The following is a 19621-nucleotide window of genomic DNA, read 5'->3' on the forward strand; positions in this document are numbered from 1 at the left end:
CATCTGTTTTAGCCTTAGTTTTCTATCAGTCAAATGGAGATAATGGCCTTTGCCATTGCCAAGCAAATGCGTTGGGTGTTGGATGCTTGCTCCTATGTCTGTCCCCACCCCAACTCCATCTCCTCTTCCTGCATCTTTGATCCCTGTCTCTTACCTCTCAACCTTTCCCTTTCTCTGGCTTCTTTCCCTCGTGGTAGACTTTCTCTCTCTCTGTTGTTGTTTCTCTCCTGCATGCTATCAGAAGGGTTTGTAGGGCAACGAGTAACAACTGTAATAATAATTACTGTTTATTCAACCCTTTCCTGATGTCAGCTGCACATAGCTTTTTGCATGCATTAACTCGTTTAGTTCACACAATGCAAGGATTTGTTACTATAGATTCAAAAAAACCTTGAGCGCCTACTGTATGCCAAGCCCTGAGGATCCAGCACTGAACAAAACAAAGACCCTTGTCCTCTTGGGACTTATATTCTAGTGAGGAGACGGATGATAAACAGATAAACGCATAAATACTTCCAGTGCTATGAGGAAAAACAAAGCAAAGTCAGGGAAGAGAGTGACGAGGGGAATTGGTTTATACAGAATGATCAGGACAGGCCTTCTGGAGCAGGGGACATTGTAGGAGATCTGACATTGGAGGAGAGGCAGATATTCATGCAGAACCCGGTTAGGGGTGGGGGCGGGGAGAGGATTCCTGGTGGAAGAAACAGCAAATGCAAAGGCCCTGAGGCAGGGCCATGCATGGGGAGTGTTTCTGGAAATGAGGAACACCCAGGAGGCCAGGGTGGCTGGAGAGGAGTGACAGGGAGAGAAGAGGGAGATGAGATCAGAGAGGGCCCCAGGGGACACATCACACAGGGCCTTGTGGGCCACAGTGAGATCTTCAGCGTTTACTGAAATGGAGCCGTGAAGCACAAGTTTCTGAGCAGAGGAGGGGTACAGTCTCAATAGAGTTTGACAGGCCACCCCAGCTGCTCATTCCTTCAGGAGCTTTGGTACACACCCATAAAGCGGAGACACGGCTCAGAAACCAACCATGCAGGGCTTTCCAGCAACAGACTAGCTTCAGAGGTGGGCTCTACCTCAGGGTTCAGTGGGGCCTTTGCTTTGTGAACTTGGGAAGTCATCTGCCTTTACCTGAGCCTCAGTTTTCCCATTTGTAAGTTGGGAAGCATTAACTACCATTTGGGTGTATCACGGTGGCTAAGAGCACGAGTTCTGAAGTCAAATTTGGCAGGATCCAAGCCCTTGCTCTGCCACCTGCCAGCTCCATGCCTTTCGACAATTAACACCCTCTTTCTAAGCTTGGGTTTACCTCATATGGAAGATGAAGATCTTAATTCCAAGGGGTAGTTGTAAGGATTAAATGAGATCATGCAGGTAAAGCGCTTAGCATAGCTTCTGGCATGCATTGGGCACTCAATAAATGATCCTTATTATTACCGACGGTATCGCCCACACCTCCCGAGAGAGGGCCTGGTACGCGGTCGGAGTTCCACAAAAGTGAATTCTCTCTCCCGTCTCTCCTGCCCGCCGGCTCCCGGGGGACCCAGGCATTCCGGCCTCCAGCTGCCCCCCCCCACGCCGGCCCTCACAAAGGCCCCCATTCATGCCGCGCGCACAAAGCGGTGCATTCACCGGTGTCCCTCGGGCCTCCCGCCCCCGGCCGCTCCCCGCAGCTCGCCATTGGTTGCCTCCCCTGCCCGTCAGGCCTGGGGTCCTGCCCACGACCGCGCCGCCTGGCTCCGCACTCGGAGCCGTTCTTTTCCCACGGCTGGCACACTCCGACAACTTCTGATTGGCCCGGCCCACCAGCCTCTCCTCTTGATTGGTGGGCGCATCCCCCATGGGCGGGGCCGTAGCTTGTCGCAGCGGGGGCCGATTGGCCCCTGCCATGCTCATGTGGGCGGGGCTCTCCTGGCGGGCCCGCCCCTCTTTCTCCCCAGGCCGAAGCCTCAGGACGGCCCTGGAAGCCGGTGAGTGCCTGGGGCTCGCAGCCCGCCGGAGGTGGCGGAGCGGGACTGGGCCTGGGGAGGTTGGAGCCTAGGGACTTCGGACAGGGGCCCCGAAGGCCGGCGCGGGCGGCTGGGGAGAAGCGGTGACGCGGCCACTCACCTTGGGCGCTCAGCGGGACAGCGGCGGGGTGGGTGGGGGGGCGGGGCGTCTACACTCACCCCCAACTCGAGTTCCTACTGTGTGAAAGGCCGGGTCCGGGTCCTCGCTGGGGGTCCCGGGCCTATTCCGTAGACGAGGAAACTGAGGCTCTCTTTGGGACCTTGGACGCTCTAATACCTGAGTCATGGCCTTCAGCCCTCCGCCTCCAGATAACGTGTCTCGGTTCTCACGTGTAAAAATTGCAGCCCAGAGACGGGGTCACGACTGGCAGAGATAGAAGGGTAGGGAAAGACATATTTGAGCACTTATGATGTACTCGGGCGCTTTTGTTTTTACAAGTAAATAATTTATATTAACTCGAGAGGGGTTATATTGTACCCATTTTACAGGGAGGGGAAACTTGAGGCTGAACAGAGGCAGTGACTGAAGAGAGAGGGGGTTGCGACTAACACTTTGGAGACTGTGTGCTGGGTCCCTTAACCTTTTTAATCTCATAATAGTCCGCTAAGGACGGCTGTGGTCCTGTGGTGGCGATGGGAAAGCAGGTTCGAGAGAGTTAGCCAATGAGAAAGAGGAAATTGTTCCCTTTGAGTACCCAGATTCCTCTTTAGAATGACATAAAACGGTATGAGCTTGAATCCCAGCTCCCCCTCTTACTGACTCTGGCCTTCAGCGCATTACTTCCCCTCTCCGTGCCTCACTTTCCTTGTTGGATGAATGGGGAGGCTGATCATCCCCATCGTATTGTTTTTTGTTTTGTTTTGTTTTTTGACAGAGAGAGAGAGACAGACAGACAGCATAAGCAGGGGGAGCAGCAGAGGGAAAGGGAGAAGCAGGCTCTCCTCTGAGCAGGGAGCCCCAGGCGGGGTTTGATCCCAGGACTCTGAGATCATGACCTGAGCTGAAAGCAGATGCCTAACAGCTTGAGCCACCCAGGTGCCCCTCACATTGGTTTTTAAGATCATTCTATGAATTAAAACCCGGAGAGCTGTTCTAAACGTAGAAAAACACCGGCACAGATTAGATGCGCTTACCCTTCCTTAGTCCTCATTCCACCCATGAGAAAACCGAAGCTCTGGAGGCCAGAATAACACTTTGTGGTCTTCTTTGGTACTCTTAGTACTCTCTGTGGATTGTGTTGTCCCATTTCTGGGGTTAGGGAAACTGAGGCTCAGAAAGATCAGACGATGTCGTGAGGCACTGCTTGTTTATTAAGCACTGGGCTGGGGGCCTTTTCTCCCACATCATCTTATTAATTTCTTTGGCCGCAACTCACGCAGAGGAAAGCTGAGGCCCAGAAAGCTTGAGCGGGATTCGAACACAGGAGTCTTCAGCCCTCTCCGCCGCGCGTGTCCTTGGTTTTTGCCTCCCGGGAGGAGGAGGGGCGCCTGGGGCTGCCAGTGCAGCCCACCTGGCAGAGGACTCTTCCGCGCCTCCCCCCACCCCCCCCCCCCTCCTCCTGTGAAGGGCTTTAGCAGCTCCCGGACCCCCCCCCCCCCCCCCCCCCCCAGCAGCCGGGCAGGTGCTGAGTGACATCAGAGCCGGGCTCCCTCCGGGTGACGCGACGTGGCCCCGCCCCGCGCTGGACCGCGGAGGTAGTCGTACCTGAGAGCTCAATCGGCCAGGGGATTCCTGTGCCCCCTCCCCATCTTCTGGATTCCCGCACGGCCGGCGGCCCCAGGTAGCCCCGAGGATTCGCGGATTAAGGGGGCGGCCACAGGGCGCTTGGGTCTCCGGGAAATGGGGGTTGGGCGCTCGGATTCCTGGATCTGAGGAGGGGAGTTGGGGGCCAGGAATCCCAGGTCTGAGTGAGGACAGCACTGGGCTAGAGCCTGGGCTTCTAGGCCTTGAGGGACAAAGGCACTGGGGCCGGGACACTGGGTCTGGGGGGCCCGACTCCTGGTCTTGAGGAAGGAGGGGGCTGGAGGCCCGCATTCCTGGGTCTGAGGGAGGAGGGGCTGGGTGCCCTGACTCCTGGATCTGAGGGAGGAGGGGGCTGGGGGCCTGACCCCTGGGTTTGAGGGAGGAGGGTCTGGGGGCCCAGATTTCCGGGTCTGGCCACGGAGGGGACTCTTGAATACTACTAGCACTAGGCTGAGGTGAGAGGGCTGGATGCCAAGGGCCCAGCTCCTGCCCCAGGGGCGGATCCCTGGCTCCTTTTCCTTTTCCAGCCCAGCAGTCTCTGCCCCTCCCAGGGCAGGTGAAAGCACCTGTCCCGGTGACAGTAATGAGCCCAGGCAGAGGTGATCCTGCCGGCTAAGGAGGGTGGGGCTGCTGGAGGGGCTCAGCCATTGGGAGCCAAGGCCTGCGCCCCCCCCCCCCCCGCATCAGGGCTGTTGTCAGTCCTCAGGATTTGGATGTCCCATCATCCTCACCTCTAGCCCAGCTGCCCTAAGGTGAGGGGGTCCCCGGGCTCATGGGTCCAAGGGAGGAGGGACTGGGAGCCCAGAATCCTGGCTCTAGGGAGGGGAGGCATAGGGCCTGCCGATTACAAAAATTCCCAAACCTTTCCTGGTCAAAGGCCACGAGCTGGAGAGGGAAGTTGGTGAGTGGGGTAGGGTGAGGGTAGGGGCAAAGTCCCGGGGATGGGGTTTGGCTCTGGGTGGATCAGGGCCTCACTGAGGGCTGGTGGTTAGCCTTGGCAATTGGGAGCCTGGGGAGTGGGTGTGTGTGTGTGGGGGGGGGGAGAACCTTGCTGCTTGAAGGCAGAAGCCATCTCTTTGAGGCCTGAGATCACCAGGACCAAGGGCTGGGGCTTGTATAGGGGCTCTGGGTGAAAGTGGGATGTGTGGTGTGGAGGTGAGTTTCCAGGTGGGAGAGGCTCTGAGGGAGAGCCAAGAACCTGATGGGACAGATGTGGGGATGTCTCAGGAGGAGCTGGGTGTGTGGGTACGTTGGAGGTGGGGGTCCTGGAGGGCAGAGGCAGAGACATTGAGTGGGAGAGACAAAGATTCGGGTATTCCTGTGACTCGTACAGACGTTTGCGGTGGGAGGGGAGAATAGTGGCAGACTTCTTCAGGAACAGGGCACAGGCAGGGACAGAGAGGGCATTTGTCGTGTCTGGTGCTTAGACTGCCCTGAAATTGCTGTGGGCTATTTGCTGCTGCTCTTTGGGGCCTTTGAGGGCCAGGAGGGATCTAGCCCATTCTGGCTCACCCCGTGTTTCCCTTACAGGGCACAGGTCACACCGGGCTGTGGCCGACTGAGACTAGAGGTGCCTCACCCCCAGACCAGGAGCTTCTCAAGGCAGGGCCCCATCTGAAGCATCTCAGGGTCCCCAGACTCTCACTCCGGGCAGAGCCTGGCATCTGAACAGCCTGTTGAGTGAATGTTGAGTGAATGCAGAAGTAAATGAATGGGGCCACTCTCCCCATCGTAGAGAAAAGGAAGCTGGGTTGCAGGGAAGGAAGGAACTGATAACTAAGGCGTGAGATTTGAGTCTGTTCTGCAGTTGTGGGATGGGCCAGAGGTGATAGGGAACCCGAGTGACCAAGATCAGATTGACGCCTTCCTAGGGCTCACATCTAAGAGGCTGATGTCCTCATCATGGCCCAGTCTGGTGCTCTTGGTCCCCGATCTTACGTCACCTACCACCTCTTCCCCTTGTTTACTTGGCTCTGGCCACACTGGCTTCTCACAATGCCACAGACACACAGGCATACTTCTGCCTCAGGGCCTTTGCACTGGCTCTTCTCCCAGCCTGGAATGCTTTACCTCTCAACATTCCCATGGCTCACTCCCTTCATCTCCCTCAGGTCTTTATTCAAATACCACATCAGAGAGGCCTTCCCTGGCCATCCCCATTAAAACTGCAGCAGCCCTCAATCCTAACATCCCCTGTTCCCTGCTTTCTTTTTCTCCTTGGCATTTATCACCCTTAACATACGATATAATTTACTTATTTATCTTTTTATCTGTCTCCTGGCATTAGAGCATCACTATCTAGTAGGAATAGAATGCAAGCCAACTGTGTAATTTAAAATGTTGTAGTTACCACATTAAAAATGGAAAAAACTCAAAAGGGACAAGGGTTGTTAATGTTAATGATATATTTTATTTAACCCAGCATATTCAAAATAACTATCATTGCAATGTATCAATCACCAAATATAAAAAATACTAATGAGTTTTTTGTTGTACCAAGTCTTTGAAATCCGCTGTGTATCTTGTACTTAGAACCCCCGTCTCAGTTTGGATTCTCCATTTCAACTGCCCAGTAGCTGTATGAGACAGTGGCTCCCATACTGGACAGCACTGGGCTAGAATGCAAACGCCTTATGTAGGCAGGAATCTGTTGCTCGCTGCTTCTTCTTCTTCTTCTTCTTCTTCTTCTTTTTTTTTTTTAAAGATTTCATTTATCTATCTGACAGAGATCCCAGGTAGGCAGAGAGGCAGGCAGAGAGAGGGGAAGGGAAGCAGGCTTTCTGCTGAGCAGAGAGCCCGATGCGGGGCTCGATGCAGGGCTCGATGTAGGGCTTGATGCGGGGCTCCATCCCAGGACCCTGGGATCAGGGTCTGAGCCGAAAGTAGAGGCTTTAACCCACTGAGCCACCCAGGCATCCCTGTTGCTTGCTTCTTTCTGGCTGTATGGCCAATGCCTTGAAGGGTACCTGGCCCAGCCAGGCTTATTAGATAATTATTGAATGAATGAATGGAATTGGTAAAGGAGATGTGTGGGCCCATTTTGCAGATGTGTAAAAAGAGGTCTGGTGAAGAAAGGCGGTGGGGACTGCCCGGGGTAGGGGGTGGGGTGTGATCTGGGCTGGGTACGGAGCCCCACCTGACCTCCACCGTTCTCTCCCCTGCAGACCATGGCGGCAGTGACCTTGTCAGTGCCCGGGCGGAAGGCGCCCCTCAGGCCCGGCCCGGTACCGGAGGCCGCCCAGCCGTATCTGTTCGCGCCCAGTGGCCCGGGAGCTGGTGGCTCACCCGGGGGCGCCGGCACCTCACCGCAGGTGGAGTGGACGGCGCGGCGCCTGGTGTGGGTACCCTCGGAGCTGCACGGGTTCGAGGCGGCGGCCCTGCGGCACGAGGGCGAGCTGGAGGCCGAGGTGGAACTGGCCGAGAGTGGGCGGAGGCTGCGGCTGCCGCGGGACCAGATCCAGCGCATGAACCCGCCCAAGTTCAGCAAGGCCGAGGACATGGCCGAGCTCACCTGCCTCAACGAGGCCTCCGTCCTACACAATCTCCGCGAGCGCTACTACTCGGGCCTCATCTACGTGAGTGGCTGCCGGCTGGAAGGGCATGGCCCCAGGGGTGGAGAGCTGAGTGTCAGTCCCCAGCGTGAGAAGCACAAGGCCCTTTCTGCTTGGGATCCCACGCTGTGCCACTATTCCCACACGTAGTGGCCAAATTATAAATTATTGGGTTGCCAGAATGGCCTCAGACACCACTGAGGGTGTCCCAGAATATCATACACCTTATTATTTTCCTAAAGTGTGAAAAATTCCAAATTCTCAAATAGAACACATCAAAGCGTTTTGAGAAAGGGATGTGGGTCTGTCATACTAATTAATGACAACCACCAAGGGTGGAAAACTGCACGCCAGGCCCTGTCCTAAATTCCCTTCCATATATTAATTCACTTCCTCTCACTGTACACAAAGCAGAGCCTGTTATTAGCTCCATTTCATTGAAAAGGAAACGGAGGCCTGGAGAGATTTCCTAACAATAAACACTGACATTTATGAAGCAGGCACTAGGCACTCTTAAATGTCTTGTCTCAATACACCCTCTCAATTATAAAGCATTTTGTCCCCGTTTTAGACAGAACAAACACAGAGGCCCAGGAAGGTCAAGTGCCGCGACCAAGGTCACCCGGGGGGACGTGGTGGACCTGGGTGGTCCGGCGGCAAGTGCCATCCCTTTGCTGTGGCATCTCTCAAGATAAAGATGGGATTGACGATAGTGAGGTTGACTCTGGTGGTCGCCCCTCTTTTGAGCCTCGAGTATCGCTCACATTTTTAAGCTCTACAGAGAACAGGTGGAGTAGGGAGGGGCCGTGGCTGTGGTTCCTAAGCCTGTCTCTGCACTTAGAATCACCTGGGGAATTTTTTTTAAAGTATTAGCACCCGATCCCCACCCTCCCCAGTTTAAATCAGGCTTTCTGGGGCTGTGGCATGGACAATGGCATTTTTAATAAGCTTCCAGGGTGGTTCTAATGGGCAGCCAGAGCGTTATTAGAGCAAACAGGATTAAAGAGATTGACAAAGAATGTCGACAATAATGATGAAAAATAATAATAATGGTAGCTAGCAAATATTTATTGAGCCCTTACCATGCACCAAGTGCTGTTCTAAGTGCTACCTGTGGGTTATCAGCGCACCTCTGGGCCGGGGACTGCTGTTGTCACCTGATGTTCAGGAATGTCAAGTGACTTGGATCCCAGGTCACCCAGACAGGAAGGAGTTGGGGCGGGATTTGAACCCAGGCCGCTAGCCTCAGAATCGCACTCCAAACAGCAGCTTAGAGGGCTGGGGTCTTCCCGCCTTGCACTGACCATCCCCCCAAGAAAAATCTTTAAATACCTAGCTAACGCCCTCAAAGGAAAGGTGCTGGTTTTATATTTAGGGGGAGGGAAAAAACGTTGAAATTGATGGGAGTAGTAAAAACATTTAACTCAGTGATGAGATATATCAAAATATAAAAATAAACAGAGTGGCCCCAATGTCCGCCCTGTTAAGAGTCGCAAATCACAAGCTCAGAATATTTTTATGAGGTCTGACTGCCCTTTGGGAAGGAGGAGACCATGGCTGGAGGGCTAGTGGCTGGCTCAGGGTCCCCCTGCTTGAGGTGACAGTTGCGGGTTTGGAATTGAGGGCTGTCTAGCCCTGAATGGGGCTGGGAACCTTCTCTAGGCCGCACGGGCCCCTGCTGAGTCCTTGCTCGCTTTTGCAAACCCTGGGGAAGAAGCCTCGCTCAACCCAAGCCATTCCCCTGGATTTCACAAATGGAAGCGAGATGGAAGATTCCAGAAGACTAGACAGGAAGCTAATTGGGCCTGAAGAATAACCATTAGCACCTAGCGAGTGCCTGGTTTCCCCTCTCCACACATGGCTGTGAGGTCAGAATTAGCACCCATTTCCCCACCTGGGAGAGGGGAAGCCATTGGCCCCGCAGTAGTTAACGGCTAACGTATTAAGCGCGAGTGGCCCTCCAGGCCCCTTGTCATGCTGTGTATGTGCAAGACCAGCCTGTGGTTGGTTCCCAGCCACCCTTGTGGAAGTGCTGTTCCTTTCCCCGTTTGATAAGAAAGTGAGTTCCAGAAAGCTCAGTGTGCTTGCTGCAGCCATCAGCCAGAAAGTGTTAAAGGTGTGATCAAGCTACTCCCTGCTTGTCTTAGGCCTGGGCTTTGTAGGTATTTGTTTGACAGGCTGGCGGATGATGGGGAAGGCAGCGTTTGCCCAGTGAGTATGGTGTCCAGACCTCTGGAAACCCAGTTTCTGCCACTAATTCCCTATTTGGCCTGGAGTCCCTGAGGGTCTCAGTCCCTTTGCCCCAATGCTTTAGGCAGGAAGGGAACCCATATGTTTGAGCACACACCATGCTTAGAATCTTTCTAGGTGGTCAGGGTTAAAAGCCCATTTTCCAGGGCTGGCGAATGAGGCTCAGGGAGGGCAAATCTCATACACAGCCAGAAGCCCAGGATCACACAGCTTCGAAGTCTGAGTGAGCGCTTAGCTCCCAGGGGATGGGTACCAGGAGAGTCTTGGGATCCACACTTGGAGTACCTTTTATGGGCCACGCCTTGGGCTGGCTGGTTTTTATTCATTATCTCCCTTAATCCCCATAGCCTCTGCAATGAGGTGGGAAGGAAACCGAGACTGTGGAGAGAGTCACTGGGCTGGACGGCTTCAGAGCCCCGAGGGCTGGGCAGCTACTCTAGACCCTTCCACGTGGGTGTCCCCAGCTCTGCCCCCTTGACTCAGGTGTCCCCAGCCCTCACGGCATGCACCAGCTTCCGCCCTTTGCTCCCCGGCCTTGGCAGCCAGCTCAGGTTGCCATGGGGCGGGTGGGGGGTGGGCGTGTCGTTCTGGCAACAAGGTGTGGCTGGCAGGAGGGGGCTGAGGTGGGAGGGTGGCGTGGGGAGTGGGTTCCTCCGCCAGCCAGGAGTGGGGGCCAGGGCGCCAGCAGCCATGAGATACCCTCCTGGGGAATGTGGCCTGGCTGCCCCGCCCTCTGCCAGCCCGGAGCTCCCAGGAGCCGCTCTTCAAGGCAGGGAGGGCAGACACCCAGCAAACCGGTTGTTCGGCTCCCGGCTGGTCACCCACCCTCCTGCCGTTAACAGGTTGGGACCTGGGAGCCGGACAGCCCTCGGTGGCCACACCCTGCTCGGCTTGAGAAGCGCAAGCTGTCCAGGGAGCTTAAAGGGATCCCACTACTAACCCACTAAGGAGCTGGCCGGCTGGCTGGCCGAGTAGCTAAGCAGTTTAATCGTTAACTAGCGAGGCCACTAGGCACCTACCTCTCTGGCTCTTGGCTAGCCAATGCCAGCTAGCTTAGCCCGTGAGCTCTCTGGGCTGGTTTAGTGGGGTGACCAGCTAGCTCTCTAGCAATCCTCACTGCTTCTCCATGGCTTGAGGGCGTCTGTGTGAGCTGAATCCTGGGCCCATCGGGTGTCAGCACAAATTCAGGGAGTCCACGAACTGGGATGCAAGACAAATTGCATCTTTCTTTTTAGGCACCTTGATCCCGAACGTTAGTGTTTCCTCCAATGAGCATGTAAGCAGGGCCCCTGAGTCTCGGTAGAAACCACAGACTTGTTCCTGTCACGTTTCAGGAACTGTGGTATCTTCTGAGGGTGTTTTATGCATATTCAAACAAATACATACAAATATAACTATTCCTCCTCTCTCAGCGCAAACAGTCCTCACCTTGTGTTCTTTATTTGATAATGCTTTGGAGAGAATTCTGAATCTGTTCACTGCAAGTATTGTAGGGATCCATTGTAAGAATGTGCATGAGGGTCATTGCCAGACTTCTGCTATTAAAGAGAGAGTGAGGCAGCAGATGAGTGCGCACGTGGTCATTTTATGTGTGTGTGCATCCAGGTGGTAGGGGGCTGGGACCCAAGTCTGGCTGGCTACAAAGGCTGCATTCTCTCTCAGGGTAAATCGTTATCCTTACAGCACCTTTGTGCAATAGGGAAAGATTCTCTTCCACCATCAGCCTGAATGTCTTTGTCACAAATGCTCAAATCTACATTGTCATGATATGAACTGCATCCTTGTGCAGTGTGCAACCTGCCCAGCTGTACACGGCAGTCCCATGTTGCCCTCTGGGCCTCAGACAGGCACTTGAGGCCCTCTCCTTTCTTGCCCACTGCAGACATATTCTGGCCTTTTCTGTGTGGTCATCAATCCATATAAGCAGCTTCCCATCTATACGGAGGCCATTGTGGAGATGTACCGGGGCAAGAAGCGCCACGAGGTGCCTCCCCACGTGTATGCAGTGACCGAGGGAGCCTACCGCAGCATGCTTCAGGGTGAGTGTGGGGCTGGGACATGTCTCTTCAAGGTGGGGGCTATTCTGGGGGTTAAGGTAAGACAACAGACCAAGAATTTCAGACTCTCAGGCTTTTTCATGGGGCAGGAGGAAGGGCTGAGTGGATGAGTTCTGGGTCCTACCAGACAGGCCCCTTCTTATTTGTCTCCTTGTTTACCCCTTCTCTCCGCAGTATCATCCGGAAGCCAGTTGAGGGTCTGCAAAATTTTCTCTTGAGACAGTGATTCTTAGTGTTCATTCATTCAACACTTAGGTGGTTGACGTGATCCACATTGTTGCGGAATCAAAGTCAGCCCCTTAGATGGTGGGCAGTGTGGGTCACTGGGGAGAGCTGAGCAGGTTGAATGAGGATGTCCCGGCAAAACAACATAACTCACGTGTACTATACATAATGTCATCATTATAAATTATTACGTATCTATTTTAACATTTGGTTTATAATTAAATGCAGAATAAATATTTAAAAACTTATGTCTTACTATCATATGACATACGATGGCATGTGGCAATATATTTTTGTTTGTTTGTTTTTGTTTTTGTTTTATTTTTCATTTATGGTTGGTTTTTGCAGCAATGTATTTATACGGTGTGTGTTATACCTGTATCACATGTCCTGTGCTGTAGTTCTACTGTGGGTCATAATGACGCATTTATAATGCTCCGTGCTGAGGTTCTCGGAGTGCGGTGAGCATCGGCGTCAGCTAGGAGCTTGGCAGAAATGCAAACTGGGTCCCCGCTCCAGACCCGTGAAGTCAGAGAAACTGGGAGTTTCACAAGATCCCTGGGCTCCCTCTGGGGATCCGGATGCTGGCACAAAGTTTGAGAACCACTGGTGTAGTATCCAGTATATCGTTATACTCGCATTATGCAGTAGAACACGTTTATAGGCCACAATTTGAATTCACGGTATAAATTTGTATTTGATCATTGGTGACACTTCTTTCCTTTGGTTGTATAATCTGATTTGGTATCTACTTATTTTTATGATTTTTAGCCATTAATATACATGCATTATTATGCCTTAGGAATAAATAAACAAATAAACAGTAAAGCAGGGGTGAGTGGCTGCTCTGTGCTGAGCACTGTTCATGGATTGACACATTTAAACTCATGATGAGCAACCCCAGAGAGGAGGTGTGATCATTATCCCTGGTTTCCAGTTGGGGAAACTGAGGCACCAAGCAGCACCATCACTGCCTGCAGTCCCACTGGTGGGTGGATGGCTGATGTGGGTCTTGAACCCAGGGCTCCCGACCTCCGCCTTCCTGTATGTGGGTCACACTGTGTGTCCCATCCTCACCCTGGGCTGGGTGTTGTGGGTTTTGCTGTGTGACTCACCTGGTTCTAATACCCCACCCCAACTCAGCCCCTTGCTTGCTGTGTGACCCTTGCAGAGCAGCTGTACCTCTCTGAGTCTCTTTCCTCATCTGTAAAATGGAGACAATAAGCCTCAGCTGAATAGAATGCGTTTCATTCAACCAACTACAATTTGAGCTCCTACTGTGTGTGCCACTTTGTGCTGGGTGTGAGAGACTCAAAGATGTGAGAGCGAGATCCCAGACCCCAGGGCTCGGCCCCAGTAGAAAATGGGCCACAAAACAGTGTTATGTACTAACTAGTATATAAAAACTTTGTTGGACTTTCTCTTGGAGTTCTGACTATAGCCCTGTGAGGTAAGGGCTGTTTGAGCCCTGTTTTTGAGATGGGGAAACTGAGGCACAGAGCATCTCAGAGACTGGTCCAAGGTCACATAGCAAGACAGAGGGGAGACTGGGCCTTGAACCCACATCCATATGGCTCCCAAACCAGGCTGAATGCATCTCTCCCTTTGGTTTAAAACCACCTGCTGGAGATCTCCTGCCCCATTCAAAAACTATCCTGATTTTTTTAAAAAGATGTATTTATTTCTTTGAGGGGGGAGGGGAGAAGGGCAGAGGGAGAGAGAGAATCCCCAGCAGACTCCCTGCTGACCGTGGAGCCTGATGTGGGGCTTGACTTTACAACCCTGAATTTGTGACCTGAGCTGAAATCAAGAATTGGACGCTTAACTGACTGAGCCACCTAGGTGCCCCCCAAATCTTCCAGATCTTTTAATCATGGCCTCCAAATCCATCTTCACAATCTCCAGCTCTGCCTTGTCCCCCAGCCTCTCTGGCCTCCTTTCTGTCTCTCAGACAGTTCCAACTTGGTCTCACCACAGGCCCTTTGGACTGGCTGTGTCCTCTGCCTGGAACGCTCTTTCTCTACCCTCATCCTTTAGGCCTGAGCTGAAACATCACCCCTTCTGGGAAACCTTCCTGGCCCTCCCCCTCCTCAGTCTTCTTACTACGTTACACTAGGGGTTAATCCTGGCTCTGTCGGCATTTGGGGCTGGAGGATTCTTTATATAGGGCATCCTGTGCATTGTAGGGTACTCAGCGGCATCCCTGAACTCAACTCAGTAGACACACATAGGACCTTCCAGTTGCAAGAACCAAACCAAAAATGTGTGCAGACCCTGCCAACTGCCAAATCATCTTCAGTTTTACTTTATGTGCTTTTTGTCCCCCAGTCCAACAGAAGCCCCGTGAAGGCAGGGACTTTGCCAGTTCCCACCGTTGTAGGTGCCTGGCACTTAGTAGGTAATCAGTCATGTCAGACGCAGGGCGAGTGCTGGGGGAGATGGATGGTGGGAAGCATGCTGTGCTCTCTGCTGGGCAGAGGGCCACCGACGGGTCACCAGGCATCAGCACTACCATACTGTGGCCTGTTCATGTCAATGTCATGAGCCTTAGGACCAGGACCTTGCTGTCCTGTCTTGGCATCCCACACACCCGGCAGAAGGGGACCTCCAGGAGGGGCTCACACTGAAGTTTGTTGAATGAGCTACATTCTGTTCAGTCGGAGTTTTTCGCTTCTGTTTTACAGGTGAGGAAACAGCCTGAGAGAGGGAGAGCTACTTTGCCAGGGTCACACAGCAAGCAAGAAGCTGGGTTGGGGTGGGGTGTTAGGATCCAGGAGTGTCACACATCAGAACCCTTCTGGGTAGAGGGGCGCCTGCGTGGCTCAGTGAGTTAAATGTCTGCCTTTGGCTCAGGTCGTGATCTCAGCGTCCTGGGATTGAGCCCCACATCGGGCTCCCTGCTGAGTGGGGAGTCTGCTTCCGCTTCTCCCTCTGTCCTGCCCCCTCCACTCAGGCTCTCTCTCAAATAGACAGATAAAATCTTAAAAATAAAAACCTTTTTGCGGGGGGGGGGGGCCTTTTCCTTAATCCTTGAAAAGGGTGGGGTAAAAGAGGTCCGGGTCCCCCTAGAGCAGCAACCCTCCAGGTGACATGTCGACCTCTGTCCCTTACAGATCGTGAAGATCAGTCCATTCTCTGCACGTGAGTAATCCTGAAGGACTTCCTGGAGGAGGTGGGGTCCTGGCTGGGTGTAGTTCTGCTTGGAATGTCAGGTCTTACCTGGCTGGCATCATTGTCAATCCTTTTCCTCTCCCACTTGTGTCCTCCTATAGCGGGGAATCTGGGGCTGGGAAGACAGAAAACACCAAGAAGGTCATCCAGTATCTCGCCCATGTGGCATCGTCCCCAAAGGGCAGGAAGGAGCCTGGTGTACCGGTAAGTGCCCTGTACTGGGACACACTCTGGACCCTGCCACCAGCAGTGCCTGCCCCCATCTGAGGCCCTGCTTTTCCCCCTAACCCCCTGCCTCCCTTATGGAGGGCCACAACTGCGAGCTTTCTTTTTGGCTGCCCATGCTGCCCGCATACCTACTATGTGCCCAAGACAGTGCTGGGAGTGGAGGCAGGATGGAAACGGAAAATCACGGGCCAGTTTGTGGCTCCTCAGAACAGCACCAGGTACATGGGAGGTGCCTACAGTCCTGTGCACCTACTGTGTGCCAGGCCTGATATAAGGACCTACAATTCCCAGTTACCTTCACCAGTGAGCATCTGTAGGACCCGTCTCTCTGCTTATATGAACTTAACACACCAGTGGATGGGTGTCGCTCTCCTGTGTTAAAGATGAGAAACTTAAGGCCTGGCTGGGGTGAGTCGGCTGTCAGAGGTCACACACCCAGGAAGGGCTAAAGAGAATTCAAGCCCAGGCGATGTGCCTCCCCCAGGCCACCCTGCCCCACAAGCCTGATTTCCCTAGCCCCTCATGTCTCGCCTCCGTCCCCACCACCCAAGACCGCTGGTTCACCTGTGTGTCTGTCCACGTTCCATGTGCCGCGTCCTGGTCTGTGTCCCGGTCCGTGTCTCGTGTCCCGTGACTTCCTCAGGCTGCCAGCACCTTGTCTTATGTGAGTAGCAGGGGATCACCTCGAATCACACCACCCCTTAGGCCACCTGGGTCAGCCCAACCCACGGTCTTCCCGGCAGGCAGGCCCCAGGACCCCAGTGGCTGCCGGGAAGCCGTGCTGCAGCTTATGTGGCCCTACTGTGTGTGTGCCAGGCCCCGTACTGCCATTTAATGCCACCCTCGTACGTGCGTGTGGTGCCCCCTGCTGTGGTTTCTAGCAACCCTACACGGACATATCCTGGGGCCCATGTTGCCATTTAGTGCAGAAACTTCAGGAAACAGTTGATGCCCTTGAGAACCTTGCTAGGAGGGGAGGGGGATTGGTGTTTCCTGAGCACCTACTGTGCTCCTGACTCTGACACTGAGGTGCCTGGAGGGAAGTTCAGAGTGGGGTCCCTCTCTTGGAGCCCCCTACTGGGGGAAGGAGGCTACCATCTCTTGAACGCCTACTATGTGCCAAGCAGTTTGAAGCGTGTTATATGGATGGTATAGATTTTTTTTTTCTTAATTAATCCTGCAAGTAATCCATGAGTCCGTGTTTTTTAACAACAGAAAAAGATAAAGTGAAATCCCTCTTTTGTCCTCTCCGTCCTCCCCTGGAGTGGTGTCTGCTGTCGACCATTTGGTGTGTATCCTCGTAGACCTTTCTCTAAATGCTTACGAACACACATCTATACCTGGAGACGTGGGGGTCATGTTTTGTAGTGTTTTTTTCTCGAGGTACTTTTCACTCATGGGGTCACGTTGTAGGTATTGCTCTGCCACGGGACTTTGTTGTGTTTTGTTTGCCCACTCCACGGTGAATCCTGGAGAGGTTTCCTTGTTCCCTTCACAGTCAACTGAAGGGCAAGACCCGGGTGTAGGAGAGCAGGCCCACCTGCAAAGGCACGGAGGCCCCTCACGCACACACGCGCAGCCGGTCATAGCACAGACCCCCGCCCTAGCCCGGTCGTCACTGACAGGCTGTCTCCCACGCCCCGCAGGGTGAGCTGGAGCGACAGCTTCTCCAGGCCAACCCCATCCTGGAGGCCTTTGGCAATGCCAAGACCGTGAAGAATGACAACTCCTCCCGCTTCGTGAGTGCTGGGGGAGAGCACAGGCTGGCTGCTGGGAGCCTGGAGCTTTGGGGGTGGTTAAGGGGAGGCAAGAAGTGGGGGCTGACTGAGGGAGGAGGGGCTGGGGGTCTGGACTCCTGGGTCTGAGGGAACAGGGGGTACCTGGACTATTGGATCTGAGGGAGGAAGGGGGTGGGAGTCTGGACTCCCAGGTCTGGGGGAGGAGGGGGTGGGGGCCTGGACTCCTGGGTCTGAGGGAGGAGGTGTTGGGGACCTGGACTCCTGGGTCTGAGGGAGGAGGGGCTGGGGGTTTGGGTCCTGAGGAAGGCAGTCAAGGAGCCCCAGACCTTGGATTCTCCATGGCTGGGACCTCACAATTGGGGTGGGGTTCAGATGGAGGGAGAAAGTTGAGATGCTCTGGGAGGGGTGAGTGTGGGTTAGGGGGGCTCTTCAGATCCCCAGTGCAGAAGAGGACTCTCTGCTAACTCCTGACCCCTTCCTTCCTAGGGCAAATTCATCCGCATCAACTTCGATGTGGCCGGGTACATCGTGGGTGCCAACATCGAGACCTGTATCCTCACATAGCACTTGGGGTGGGGGGACCTGGTGTCTGAGGAGGGTAGCCCTTGGGATCTCACTGTTTCCAGGAAACAGATGTTCACACACACGGGGAAGCCTGGCTTGCTGATGTTTAGAAACCGTGCCTCAGTTTCCCCCTCTGTGGAAGGGAAAGGAACCTTGGGAAGGCATAGATGCAGCACCCCCTCCCCCTGGTGGAGGGGGGAGGGCGATACTGCTATGGCCTTGCAGTGGGGCAGTGGAGTGGCTCTGGCTTACCACAGACAGGAGACACACAGCACAGGCAGCGGAGGGAACAGGCATGTGGGGCCAAGTGTGGGGGAGACCAGGGCCAGCTTCCAGAGTCCCCTCCCCATGGAGTCACACAGGATGGGTCACACACAAGACGTGACAACATGTGTGAGGTGTTGTCCACCAGGGACGCTTGTCAGAGACTCCATCAGTGCCCCAGAGTTCTTTGTGGAGACCGGTGGCCTCAGTGCCCTCAGCCTATCACGTACCAAAATTCCAGACTCCCCAAGGGAAAGCAGAGGTTCAGCAGAAACCACGTTGTTTGCACCAACAGCTTAGGCATGGGGAGCCCCTCCTGGGAGTCAGGGAGCACTGGGAACCTTCCCAAAATCCGGCTTCCCAGGCGTGCCCACCTCAGACCTGTGGCGTCAACCCTGCTCTGTGCGGGCAAAGTGCAAGCTCAGTAGGGATTTATTTTTTAAGACTGTGTTTGAGAGAGAGAGAAAGAGAGCGAGCACGTGTATGAGCACACAAGTGGGGAGAGGGGCAGATGGAGAGGGAGAAGCAGGCTCCCTGCTGAGCAAGGAGCCCGGTGCTGCGGGGCTTGATCCCAGGACCCTGGAATCACAACCTAAGCCTAAGGCAAGTACTTAATCAAGTGAGCCCCCAGGCTCCCCTCAGCTCAGTAGGAATTTAAATGATAAAGCAGGAGTTCAGAATTTAAGAGAGCAGGCCAAGAAATCACACCCACCCAGGTTTGAATTCTATCTATGCCACTTGGAGGCCAAGGGACCTTCAGCAAGTTCCTTGGCCTCTCTGTGCCTCTGTTTCCCCCCTCTGCGGAAGAGGGAGGCTCATAGAACTCGCTCTCGGAGGACTGGGGGCCAATGGGGGTCAAATTCTTCGCCTGGCACCCGCCATGTAGCAAGCACTCCAGAATGAGCTGCCATCATTAGGAGTTCACGATGGGAACAAATTAGCAATGTCCTTATTGATGTTAATATTCTCGGTTGGTAATTACTAATCAGACACATTAACAGTAAACCGCGTGCCCCTTCCCAGAGGTGTCTGAGAACCTCAGTCTTCTGTGGTCTGCGGGGAGGCTGGGAAGCAGATGTGGGGGGTAAGGGTTTTCGGAAGAGACCTTAGCAAATAAGGAAATGGGCGTCTCCCATTTCCTGAGGGTTTGCTCTGCGCCTAGTGCTGTCCTGTGAGCTCTCCCTGTGTGCTCAGTTCCTTGTCCCGGCACCCCTTGTCAGCCCATTTAACAGAAGAAGAAACCGAGGCTTGGTGTGTGTGCTTCCCCCCACCCCACCCTGTCTGTGGGGAACGCCCCCACATCCTCCCCACCTTGCACGAGCAGGTTAATGACCCAGGGCTGTCGGTCAATGGTGTGCAGATCTTGGGCCTGACTCCCTGAGGTAGGTTCCGCATTCCAACTGCTATGCCGAAGGGACGCTGTGTGGTCCTTGAGCGGGGGCCATGGAGGGGCCAACAAGTTTGCCGGTGTTTTATTCTACTTTAAGGTGGTTTGCCCATTCTTAGAGTGTAAACATGCCATGTGAATTTTCTGGAAGGGAGGAGCCGATAGCCCCACTGTCTGTATAGGGAAACTGAGGCCGGCAGGGTAACAATGGCCAGAGATTTTCTTGTGGGGGTTGGCTACCAGGCAGGCACGGCTCTGGGTGTTTGACACATAGTGACGCATTTACCTGCACGGCAGCTCATTCACGGGGTTCATAAAAGGAAACTGAGGCACGTGTGCTCAAGTGACATGCCCGAGGCCTGGGCTGTGAACAACTCCACGGCTTCACAGGGTGGTGGGGGCAGCACAGGCCGAGGGGGCTGGGTG

The 19621-nt window shown here is 54.1% G+C and overlaps 1 protein-coding gene across 3 annotated transcripts in view; it reads left to right on the forward strand.

The window, feature by feature from the left end:
- The first annotated feature begins 4292 nt into the window (after window positions 1-4292).
- The window catches only part of MYH14 (myosin heavy chain 14), a 79631-nt gene continuing 64302 nt past the window's right edge, over window positions 4293-19621 (forward strand). For 2 of the 3 annotated variants that reach the window (XM_032838892.1, XM_032838893.1), the window contains exons 1-8: window positions 4293-4511; window positions 6924-7334; window positions 11443-11599; window positions 14956-14983; window positions 15115-15217; window positions 15885-15905; window positions 16888-16980; window positions 17467-17530. In XM_032838892.1, coding sequence (XP_032694783.1) covers window positions 6927-7334; window positions 11443-11599; window positions 14956-14983; window positions 15115-15217; window positions 15885-15905; window positions 16888-16980; window positions 17467-17530 — 874 coding nt within the window. In that variant the 5' untranslated portion in view covers window positions 4293-4511; window positions 6924-6926. Of the gene's footprint in view, window positions 4512-6923; window positions 7335-11442; window positions 11600-14955; window positions 14984-15114; window positions 15218-15884; window positions 15906-16887; window positions 16981-17466; window positions 17531-19621 lie in introns of those variants that run through there. The other variant, XM_032838894.1, reaches the window with a different exon arrangement.

Source organism: Lontra canadensis, unplaced genomic scaffold (genome assembly GCF_010015895.1).
Source record: "Lontra canadensis isolate GAN:19392208 unplaced genomic scaffold, GSC_riverotter_1.0 scaffold107, whole genome shotgun sequence".
Taxonomy (NCBI): Eukaryota; Metazoa; Chordata; class Mammalia; order Carnivora; family Mustelidae; genus Lontra; species Lontra canadensis.